The sequence below is a fragment of the Pectinophora gossypiella genome, chromosome 29 (genome assembly GCF_024362695.1).
Source record: "Pectinophora gossypiella chromosome 29, ilPecGoss1.1, whole genome shotgun sequence".
Classification (NCBI taxonomy): domain Eukaryota; kingdom Metazoa; phylum Arthropoda; class Insecta; order Lepidoptera; family Gelechiidae; genus Pectinophora; species Pectinophora gossypiella.
In genome coordinates, this window is record NC_065432.1 from 1,415,140 (window position 1) to 1,428,066 (window position 12,927).

Below are 12,927 nucleotides of genomic sequence, written 5' to 3' on the forward strand. Positions count from 1 at the left end.
TGGAAATCGGTAACAATGTTGAACTATACTTTTGGCTCTATTGACTATTTTGTAAATGTTTATTTAGAAGATTATGGTTTGTTTAACCATTGTGTATCCATAAATAATTAAACAATTAACTTATGGGATTTAATAAAATGACTTCAATAATAATGAGTATCACTAACCACCATGTTTATTAGGACCATAAACTTTTATTTGTATCTATCCTATTGGGCCAGAGTACTCTTGGGTTTGTGCACCCTAAAAAAATGTCAATATAACATTTTTAAGTTTATTACCGCACTTTCGTAAGACACCTTATCCTAATGATGACCACAGATATTAAATTTAATTTATTATAAACGGCATTTGGCGACAATTTGGGCAAACAGACTACCTTTACAAGTCACATGAAAGTCAAATAAATACACGATTATTGCTAAAATAAAAACCATTCCGCTGATTTTTAGCTCTCAGCTAAAAATATAGAAATATAGCTAACGAGGGAAGGCTTTCCAATCGTCGTTCCCCGAAAACACGTTAGATGGCGTTGTTAAGTTTTTTCTTCGTTTAAACTTCTAATTTCATGGATAACAGATATATGCATCTTTTATCTTTGTTTTTGGGTATAAATGATGACCCTTTTTATTACATACAAGGTACAATTACAACTTCCACCCATTATTATTCTGATCAAAACAAAGAGAAGCAATATCATTCTATATATAATGTGATCCAAATATCAAGCAACAATTAGTTTAATATAATGCTTCTGCCATTACATTACCTTTTTGAATATTTATGTACCCCAGCAATGAGAAAATAGGTAATTATCACGTTAAAAGTGAACAACACTATCTATCATCTGTTTGAGAAACGTCGATTTGAAAGTCCCTTGAAATGTTATTAGAATTAGCGTAACTTTCTTTCCCTTGCACACCGAATTAGGGGCAACAAAATAAAATGTAATTGTAGGAAAAAATACTTTTTATTTACATCAATTCCTTCTACATCTAAGCTTACCAATACTTATTGTACACTTCACAGAAGGCGTATTATACTCCGACAGAGGTCCTGATTCCTGACACCTAATTTTATTTTAAGGGTGTTGGGACCCTAGCTCGACGACAATAGATGGCGTTAGTGTAGCCATGCCATTCGGTGATCGAAATTCTTATTTTCATCATCATCACCATCAGCCCATTAACGTCCCCACTGCTGGGACACGGGCCTTCCCTATGGATGGATAGGGAGATCGGGCCTTAAACCACCACGCGGGCCCAGTGCGGATTGGTGGTTACTAACGACTGCTAATGTAGCCGGGACCAACGGCTTAACGTGCCTTCCGAAGCACGGAGGAGCTCGAGATGAAAACTTTTTTTTTTGTGGTCACCTATCCTATGACCGGCCTTTGCGAAAGTTGCTTAGCTTCAACAATCGCAGACCGAGCGCGTTTACCGCTGCGCCACCGAGCTCCTCAATTTTCGTCATGGATAAACTAAACTAAATGAGCTTTACACCTTTTTGCCACTACTTGAAGGTCTAGAGAACCTACAAACAATAAAAAATATTATAAATCTTTTCAGGCTTGAATCACCTGATTGTCCGAAAAAGTAAGATGATTCCGTGCTTCGGAGGGCACGTTAAGCCTGTTAACCTATTGCTGTCGGGTGATTAGCCAATATAAACTTATGATTTTTTTAAAAATTTCTGCCAAAAATTGTGTTCCATAAATTTTATGCCTGTCGATCATCCGTCCCTTTCCTTTTCGGTGGATAAGAAAACGACAGGTATAACTTAAAATAAAGTTAGATGGTGTGTACAGGAATCAGCATAGCTTACGATCAACTTCATAAGTAAAAAAAAAACACTTTTTGAAAAAACCGTATATGTACTGTCACGAGTACTAATATGTATACACTTTGGTACCATGTCACATTAACTTTTTTGACAAATGAAACCGTAAGCCTCATTAAATGTCAAATATGATAGTGCGACAGGGTTCTAAAGTGGGTACATGATATTACTCATGACTGTACGGTCACTAGTACTAATATGTATACACTTTGAAACCATGTCACATTCATGGTATAAGAAAACCTGATGCTCAATCCTATGACAAGCCGCCATTGCTAGTCCATTGATGACGTAAGTGTTACCATTAAATTGGTATCTCAACAATCCAAGGACGTAAATTTTATTATTGAAAATTAAGTGAATTACTGACTAATGTATATAATTACTATTACTTGTCACATATATAAAAGTAATTAAAACTGTAAGTAAATCTTTTACTAAAAGTTTAAAATTTCCTTGCAAATTAAATATCAAAACATTGGTCGTGGGTAATTTATTTTTTACATAATGGCAATACAGTGGGAGTTGACGTCAGCGGGGTAACCTCGAAATGTTAGCTGTCACTTTTGAGCATACCTGGTTTTCTTATACCATGGTCACATTAACTTTTTTGGCAAATTAAACCGTAAGTCTCATTAAATGTCAAATATGATAGTGCGACAGGGTTCTAAAGTGGGTACATTATATTGCTCATGACTGTACTGGCCCCTTCATCATCATCTGTCTAGCATTATCCCGTTACCTAACCTGAAGATTTGACAGGTCCGGTTTTTTACAGAAGCGACTGCCTGTCTGACATTCCAATCCGCGAAGGGAAAACCAGCGACCAATACAAGTTAGATCACATACCTCTGAAAATGCATTTCTCGGGAATGTGGGTTTCCTCACGATGTTTTCCTTCACCGCTGACCACGTGATGATCATTTATGATCCAAACATGAATTGGAAAACAAATTCGACTATCATTGGTTTAGGCCTGTGCTGGATTCGAACCTGCGACCTCAAAGTGAGAGGCAAGCGTTCTATGAACTGGGCTACCAGGCTCGCCCCTGTACCGCCCCCTTGTCAACACAATTCATATTTCTATACATAATCAATCACCATTTGAGCTCATAATCGTGACAGGGTTTCTTATAAATCTACGTTTAACAATTCAATGGTGCTAATTCCTACAGTCGCCGTCTAATTTTATTTTAAGTTACAGCTGTCATTTTGTTATCCGTTGAAAAAGAAAGGGACGGGTAATCGACAGGCATAAAATTTATGGAACACACGACAATTTTAAGCAGAAATCTGAAACAACCGTCTAAAAATTTTACATCGGCCAATATCCCGACAGAGTTAAGTAGACAGCACATCAAACGGATGGTGTTTAGTATTGTAACTAAATTTCTAAACGTATATGTCAATGTCATGTATTGCCGTCTTGCTTTCCGTCCCACTCTCTCTCGTCCGATCTTCTCACGCACAAGGTTTCACAAACTGTTAATTTGATATTTTGGTAAATACAGTTCATACATTGTTTTAAGTTTACGCGGTTATCAACAGTGTCGAAATATCGAGAGTCTCATATCCCCATTTAAACGCGGTAAGAACCCGTTATTATGTGTTTTAATACAGTTCATATCGAAGTAATCTGAGTTTCAGTTAATAATACAATCCAATCTTTATAAATATTATATAAAAAAACATAACAGATGGCATACCAGCGAGATGTCTATTTTATTCGCACTATTAACTTGTTGACAATCATCGGTCCCTTTCCTTTTCGGCGGATAAGAAAATGACGGGTATAACTTAAAATAAAATTAGGTGTCTACAGGAATCGGGGCCATTGAGGGACTTTCAAGGCTACGATCCCAAAAAAAAAAAGATTGCGTTGTAAAAAAATACCTTCGTTGAATCTTCTTATTTCATAGTTCACAGACATGCATCTTTCATCTTTGTTTTTGGGTATAAATACATCATCACCAGCCCATTAACGTCCCCACTGCGGCACGGGCCTTCCCTATGGATGGATAGGGAGATCGGGCCTTAAACCATCACGCGGGCCCAGTGCGGATTGATGGTTATTAACGACTGCTAATGCAGCCGGGACCAACGGCTTAACGTGCCTTCCGAAGCACGGAGGAGCTCGAGATAAAAACTTTTTTTTGTGGTCACCCATCCTATGACCGGCCATTGCGAAAGTTGTTTAACTTCAACAATCGCAGACCGAGCGCATTTACCGCTGCGCCACCGAGCTCCTCGTATAAATACATAAAGGCGCATTTGTTCAGTTACATGTATATTCTTCGCAAGTGCTGTGCTGTGGTGATGGCGTTACATTGAGGGCATATCTTCTTAGCTTTCAGAGATTGGAGCCAACAGACCTGAAATAAAAAAATACACATTTAAGGGGGGTTAAAAAGCCGCCAGTAATCAGAATCATTTATTCAACGTAACTATCATGCATAAACTTGTTTAAGGTCAATGTAACATTCTTGAATTCGCAAGGTGTTATAGCTGAGGAGAAGAAATGACAAGAAACTGCAACAGCAACACATCTTTTAAATCAATGAGGGTTACAAGTTATTTAATAACTAGAGACATTTTTATCATTTAGGTAATCATTAATTATTATAAGCTTTTTTACATAAATTGAGCTTCACGTGAGCTTTCATTTTGTTTTCTGACAAATACAAAATATTATCTGGTACTGGTAAGCAATATTGCAATTTGACATTGTTTTGCATTAAAAGAAAATTTTGACTGGTTGGAAACCAGCGTATTACCTCGCAGTAGACATGCCAGCATTGGATCGACACTGTCGGGGAGACATGCGGCCCCAGGCAGATGAGACATTTAGCCTGAAACAATGTAACAAATTACTAACATTAATACGCATTCTCTAGCCACAGGCGGTCAATTAGCTCGCGACCATGGTGTAAGAAAACCAGTTATGCTCACTCCTATGACAAGCCGCCATTGCTAGCCCTTTGATGACGTGAGTGTTACCACTGTGTTATCATCAAATTAATATCTCCAACATTTCAAGGACGTAAATTTTATTATTGAAAATTAAGCTAATTACTGGTGCTTATTATTATTGCGTATGGCACACAAATATCCTGCTTGGATCAAATATCCAGCTTAAGCTCCCCTAACCAAGTCTCCGCTGCAAGGGACACGCTGGATAACCTACCCAGGGCACGCCTTCCATCAAGGTCACCGATCTGGAATGACGAGCGCGTAAAAAGTCAGTTCAGTGTGGAAGATGCGTGGAGGCTGGAGTGGAACATGTTCGACGGCACAAATTCGGACCTTATTCGGGATCCCTCACGGAGGGTCCCTGGCTTTGACTCCAAGCGGAAAATCTGGACACGACTAAACCGGTGTAGGACCAACCATGGAAAGTCAAACCATCACCTATGTAAATGGGGCTTAAAGGAGTCACCATACTGTGAATGTGGTCACCCGGACCAAACCATATCCCACATAGTGAACGAGTGCCCTCTGCATCGGTTCCCAGGTGGTATAGCCGAACTGCATTGTGTGACGGATTACTGGTGCTAATTCCTGTAAATACCATCTAATTTTATTTTAAGTTATATCTGTCATTTTCTTATCCGCCGAAAAGGAAAGGGACAGATAATCGACAAGCATAAAATTTATGGAACACACGTCAATTTTAAGTACAAATCTAAACCGTCTAAAAATTTTACATCCGTCAATAACCCGACACAGTTAAGTAGACAGCACGTCAAACGGATTGCATACCAGCGACGTACCTTTTGATTCGCCCGGGTTATTCATTCATTTACTCATTCTTCCTAAAATTAAGAGCTGTGAATCATCCGTCCCTTTCCTTTTCGACGGATATGAAAATGACGGATAGGCCACTGACTAATATATTTAATTACTATTTGGTAATAGTAATCCATTATCGCCACAAAAAACACATCAGGACTCCGATACCGACCCCGCCGGCGTGGTTGACGATTTCCCTCAATCAGCGCTTATCGCTATCGACCCACTAGGGTCGATTAATTCTTTCAAATATTTTTCCTCTCAGACGACGCCCTGAGCCGAGGTTCGCGCCCAACTGGGCACCCTCAGGCCTGTTGTTTTAAACGTTGTACCGGGTGAGAGCCACCAGCGCTCCTCATTTGTCCGGCCAAGTAGTTAATGCTATCTGCGGCAAATCTACAATAAGTCACGTAAAAAGAAAAGCAGGCGTAATGGTAAAAGAGAGTGGGGTTGAACCGGCGACAGCGGTTCTCATACAAAATGCGCAGTGGGGCTTTTTTCCAGCCTGTTTAAGTCTGCAACGTCCTAGCCAAATAGATAATATAAACTCACCTCAGAATTATGTCTCTTTTCCAGTTCTCTTATTTTTGCTTTTAACGCCTGTATTCTGGTCTGAAAAACGAAAAAAGTGAATCATAATCAATCGAATCAAGAAGTTAATTCTTTAATTTCCATATTCTTGCCATAGAGAATACCGTATAGTTCAATGAGGGGGACCCCGATACCGACCCCGCCGGCGTGATCGACGATTTCCCTCATTCAGCACTTATCGCTATCGACCCACTAGGGTTGATCAAATATTTTTCCTCTCAGACGACGCCCTGAGCCGAGGTTCGCGGCCAGCTGGGCACCCTCAGACCTGTTGTCTTAAACGTTGTACCGGGTGAGTGCATAAATGCTGCACCGACAAGAGCGTGGCTCTTGAATTGATGATGATGATGATATTATTTTCCTACCTCCGCGCTAGCTTCGACCAGTCCGTTGTACTTAGGCGGCGTATGTTCCTTCTCTGCTGGTTCTTCTTCTGCCTGTCCGTTGGTGTCCTCTGGTCTCTGCTCGGTTTCTTCTGGGACCGAGTCGGGGATCTCCGCCTGAGAAGATAGGAAGCTGTCTATAAACTAAATACAATAAATAACAACCTCATATTGTATTTAGTTATTCTATCGTGTGGGTTGTGAGGTGGATTACCAACCCCATCAACCCTGGTGTCAGGGTTATTACTGAGCCGCCAAAGGCCCCTGACGTGGCTCATGTAACGACTACATACTTACATCAGTAAGTAGTAACCGTGACCAACGGCTTAAAGTGCCTACCGAAGCACGGATCATCTTACTTTCGGACGATCAGGTGATCAGCCTGTAATGTCCTAAACAAACTAGAAAATAATTATTAAAAAGAATGTCTTTCCTTCCATGTTTTTCCACTTCCGACGATCTTGGGTTCTTGGATCTTGGGTGGGTTGGTTGGCGTGAGTTTAATTTTTTTTTTTCATTTCGACCACTTTGTGAGACTGTCCTTTGTTTGATAAGGACTTCAAGCTTGAATCACCTGATTGTCCGAAAAAGTAAGATGATTCCGTGCTTTGGAGGGCATGTTAAGCCGTTGGTCCCGGCTATTAGCCGTAAAAACACCTCCACCAATTCGCATTGGAGCAGCGTGGTGGAGTATGCTCCATACCCCCTCCGGTTGTTTGAGGGGAGGCCTGTGCCCAGCAGTGGGACGTGTATAGGCTGTCTATGTTGTTATATTTTTCTTTTACATACATCTGGCGCTATTCTGGAGGGCGAGTATTGAGGAGGGCCATACAGCTCCGTGTCCTCATCACCATCCACCACCTGGAACATAAGGTGGTCCTCATCATAACACAACATTACGTGTGCGTTACCCCAACAAGAAAGTATCTCCTAGAGTTATATGAGTAGAACGTATAGTTGGTGCCTTATCTGCTGTAAATGTGCCCCCACATAAAAAATGTGTGCCCCCTGTCGTTTCGAAAAAAAATCGAAAAAACGATTCTTGCTGGGGTAACGTTTTTCTAGCAGGAAAATTCTAAACGAATGATCGGAGAGAGAAAAACTGTGCATGGCCAGATAGCTTATATGTGTGCCAAAATGTGCCCCCAAAAATAAAATCTGTGCCCCTTCAGATTTTCGAGATATTGCATTTCCTGCTGGAGTAACGTTTTGATGAATAGTATATCTCTAAAACCATTGCATGTGCCCCTATAGAATAAACATACGCGAGTAGCTCTTAATGTGTGCCCCTTTGTGCCCCAATTAGATTTTAGAAAATATTTATAGTTTTCAAGTTATCGCGGTTTTATGAAAACCCGAAAAAACATCGCAGCGCCTAAATGAGACAAGGCATAACTTCGCTGAAAACTGTATTCGGTCTTTCTTGACGCTAATTATAACCATACAAAGTTTCAAAAATGTTCATGCATGCGTTTTTGAATAATCTTGCTAAAAGTAAAAACGATGGTGTCATAACTTTGACGGCAAAATACAAGGAACTGGCACAATCCCAGATATGTAGGTGTAAACCAAAATCTTGTGCCTTTAGTCAAAAATATATGGTGAAAATATTGAGCTTCAAATGTTACGCATTAAGTAAATATAAACAAAAAACCAAAATATGTAAACAACGGCTGGTTATCCGACCAAATCTGAATGACTACTAAAAAGCGACGGATTCATACTTAACGAGGACCTTCTTTATTGGACGTATTATACCTAAGCTGTTGTCCTTACAGTCGCGTTCAAAAGTTTTGAGGGCTAATTAAAAAATATATTAAATGCACCTTGTGACTATATAAATGAAACAGCTTGTTGATGTGGAAATTATTATTTACATTAGTATAAAAATACAGGTATGTCACAAAACAGTTTGGTCACGATTTTGAGCATGTTAGTCACATGTACATTTTATTTGAAAATGGCTCTTATAAATGTACTTAATCATGTGTAAGGTCATAGAAACAGCTATTAAAATATAATCCAATAACAACTTTATTTTATTAGTTATTACTTTTCTACTTCAGTGTACTCAGGCACAACACGTGTGAACCGGTTAGTGAGTAAAGTAAAGAAGGTCATCGATATGTATGAATCCGTCGCTTTTTAGTAGTCATTCAGATTTGGTCGGATAACCAGCCGTTGTTTACATATTTTGGTTTTTTGTTTATATTTACTTAATGCGTAACATTTGAAGCTCAATATTTTCACCATATATTTTTGACTAAAGGCACAAGATTTTGGTTTACACCTACACATCTGGGATTGTGCCAGTTCCTTGTATTTTGCCGTCAAAGTTATGACACCATCGTTTTTACTTTTAGCAAGATTATTCAAAAACGCATGCATGAACATTTTTGAAACTTTGTATGGTTATTATTAGCGTCAAGAAAGACCGAATACAGTTTTCAGCGAAGTTATGCCTTGTCTCATTTAGGCGCTGCGATGTTTTTTCGGGTTTTCATAAAACCGCGATAACTTGAAAACTATAAATATTTTCTAAAATCTAATTGGGGCACAAAGGGGCACACATTAAGAGCTACTCGCGTATGTTTATTCTACAGGGGCACATGCAATGGTTTTAGAGATATACTATTCATCAAAACGTTACTCCAGCAGGAAATGCAATATCTCGAAAATCTGAAGGGGCACAGATTTTATTTTTGGGGGCACATTTTGGCACACATATAAGCTATCTGGCCATGCACAGTTTTTCTCTCTCCGATCATTCGTTTAGAATTTTCCTGCTAGAAAAACGTTACCCCAGCAAGAATCGTTTTTTCGATTTTTTTTCGAAACGACAGGGGGCACACATTTTTTATGTGGGGGCACATTTACAGCAGATAAGACACCAACTATACGTTCTACTCATATAACTCTAGGAGATACTTTCTTGTTGGGGTAACGCACACCAACATTACACCTTTTTTTGACGTGACTTATTGTAGATTTTGGCCGGACAAGTGGGAAGCGCTGAAGGCTCTTACAATGTTTAAGACAACAGGCCTGAGGGTGCCCAGTTGGGCGCGAACCTCGGCTCAGGGCGTCGTCTGAGAGGAAAAATATTTGAAAGAATTAATCGACTCTAGTGGGTCGATAGCGATAAGCGCTGATTTAGGGAAATCGTCGACCACGCCGGCGGGGTCGGTATCGGGGAACACAACATTACACCTATATCTCTTTAGAGTTAGGCAGATAGTGGCCCCAATTCCTGCAGACACCTTCTAATTTAATTTTATGTTATACCCGTCATTTTCTTATCCGCCAAAAAGGAACAGAGGAGGTAAAATGGCCACATCGAAGCAATTCATCTAAGAAAGCAATATTGTTATTTGACATTTGTTTGCATTGCGCACTTACTTTTATATGCGCAAATGTCAAATTGCAATATTGGTTTCTTAGATGAATTGCTTCGATGTGGCCATTTTAACCCCTAGCGTCATCAAGTTTTGAGCTCATCTCAAACAATGTATTCTATTCTATTTTCCGCGTGACTTTAGCCTTTTGTCAAAGTAAATGCTGTAGCGCCCCTCACCAGCGCGTGGTCGCTGGAGGCGCGTCGCGTTGGGGCCGCGCGCGGCCCGTCCAGCAGCGCGGAGGCCCGCACGCGCCACTGGCCGCACCACTCGTACTCCGCGCCGAACCGCCCGCCGCTCGGCTCGTCGTTCTGTGCCGCAAACACAAAGCATTAAAAATCACCAGCGGGCTTAGCACCGTAAGCGCGCAACACTCTCGCCTCGACATACCTCACCCGTCACTCTCTCACAATACTGCACAGAAAGAGACAGACGATCTCTGTCGCGGCGAAAGAGTCGCGCGCTTACGGTGCTAAGACCGCTGGTGCATGGTATAGCAAAACCAGGTATGCTCAAAAGTGACAGCTAACATTTCAAGGTTAACCCAGCTGACGTCATCCCACCCTGTATTGTCATTTCGTAAAAAATAAATTACAACTTTATTGAGACTTGCACAATACTGGAAGGGATGGCGTGAAAGAGAGGAGGCGTATACCCAGCAGTGCGTTGATATGATAGGCTGAGTAGATAGTAGATAGACAATTGGTGTCTAAAAAGGTGTCTACCTTTATTGATTTTGGGGAACATAACCTGGAAAGTCCCTCATTTGTACCTCGACATCTATATCATCATCAGAGCTGCCATCGAGACTGCTGTCGTCCATATCGGCCCCGGTCCTCTTGAGACACCTCAGCGCGTGTCGCTGCAGCTTGTAGGTGGGCAGCGTGGTGTTGCACACGGGACACTCGCCCTGCGCCGGCGGCGGGGTGCTGCGGCGCCGCGCGCGCAGGCGGCGCAGGCGGTTCGTGTGGACGCGCTGGGGAGAGGAGATTTATGTTGTGATAGGCTAGCTTCCACTATAAATGATTTATTGTATGGATCAGTTTGTGTGTGTATTTAGAAAAGCAGATAGAAGGCTGTAGTTAAGACCTCCATAATTTTGGTAATTTTCGGCATAATTTTAGTAATTTAAATCATTATTACAACACACACAAAACACATCATGCAGTTCAATTATTACTTATATAAGTCACAATGTAAGACCAAAAGGTAAAACAAACAGTTAAGTCAAAATAAGATTATATTTAGCACATTTTTCTATGACATTCCAGTGTGATTTTTCATACAAATTTCATAGCAATTTGGTGATTTGATGTTTTGTAAAAAGTAACTATAGGATTCCATTATATCTACAGGTACATATATACATATATCTACATGTATACCTACCCCTATATCAATAATTTTTCCTAGGTTGTAGTTTTAACAAATTGCAGTATATTTACAACAATGACATTATAAATTTACACTATTAACAACATACCAAGACTGTTTTTCAAAAGTAAATCCATATAACATTAAAAGAACGAAATCTCAGAAACTACATCTGCTAGGAGTCTCAAATTTTGGACGTAGGTACTCACTAAGACGGTATTTTTCGAAATTCAAAAAATTTTCGAAGGTAAAGATGGCAAAGTTTGTATGAAACTTCTATAGTTTTAATAGTAGGTTTTCACATACGCGAATGAAGTCGCGGGGAACAGTAAGTACATTTTAATTTCTTACTTGATAAACATCACTCCCTAGGCACCCGGTCACATCGACCTCCTGATCATCGGCGACTTCGGCGCCGCTACTTGAGCCCGGCACCGCTAGCGAAGCCCCCGAACTGTTCGCACTGAGTTTCCGCTTCGACCCGCCTGAAGACAGCTTCTGCAGCCTCTCCACCTCCAAAGACATGTGAGACTCCAATTCTCCATGTCTTATCGTACAACTGCATACCGGACAACTCGGCAATTCAGTCACCTTTTTCCTATTTCTCACTGAATTTAAAATCACATTCTCATCGTAAAGCTGATTAAAAGACGAGCTAGAACCTACACTGTTATTCAAAGAATTAGAGCTGCCTTCCATGTTATTGTAAACTAGTATAGGTAACATTTCAAAAAATTGTTTATTGTTGATAGGCGAATAAATCTGTTTACATCGCGTCGGTTCTAACATAAAAACGCAAATAAACAGTTGTATGTCGCTAATGAAAGTTCGACGGTTTTGTCGAAACTCATCTTGTAAACATTTTCGATCTAATTTACGTAATTAGAATAATAAATTGAATCAAAACAACAATAATCGTTCCGTTTACGCCGTTTTTTTTATGAATGACATTTTTTTTCTTTTTGCTAATTGGTTAGCGTTTCGTTACTCCTGATTGCTTTGTAGATTTTAAATTAATTATTACATGAAATTATTCAGTATATTTAATTGTTATACTTTCACTTATTATAAAGAGACCCATTTTCGATTAAATCGAGGTGATTTTGGCTTAATTTTCTTTATTCTTATAAGAATCACAGAATGACTGTTAACATTAAAATGAATTGTCAAAAATCTTAACGCAGCATCTAAACGCACCCAGCGATGATGCGCTTATTTTACATTTTTAGAGCGCTAAAATATTTATTGAAAAATATTTTAACATTTTTGGTGTTTACTTAGAGAAACATACTACACTTCACTTACCTACATCTTATTCTTCCTTCAAGGATGTACTAATGATTGATACTCTTGATACTAATGATTCTATTTCTTCTACAAAAAATCTGTGATGAAAATCCTTCATCATCATCAATTTATAAGCCACGCTCTTGTCGGTGTAGCATTTTTCATTCCAGTCTATCAAAGGCCAATTCTTTGACATCCCTATAAGACACGACGAACACAACTTATAAGAAAATCCTTCAACAATGAAAAAAACACAACTTATATAATTA

General features: G+C 39.7%; 1 protein-coding gene across 1 annotated transcript; it reads right to left on the reverse strand.

Moving 5' to 3' along the window:
• Positions 1-951: 951 nt before the first annotated feature.
• Positions 952-12,304, reverse strand: LOC126379524 (E3 ubiquitin-protein ligase RNF220). The gene is made up of 8 exons (XM_050028313.1): positions 11,723-12,304; positions 10,770-10,973; positions 10,177-10,308; positions 7,392-7,463; positions 6,585-6,719; positions 6,181-6,240; positions 4,614-4,688; positions 952-4,211 (listed from the first exon to the last, which is right to left on the reverse strand). Exons 1-8 carry the CDS (start codon positions 12,158-12,160, stop codon positions 4,119-4,121), a joined length of 1,209 nt encoding a protein of 402 aa, XP_049884270.1. The 5' UTR covers positions 12,161-12,304; the 3' UTR covers positions 952-4,118.
• Between the last annotated feature and the right edge of the window lie 623 nt (positions 12,305-12,927).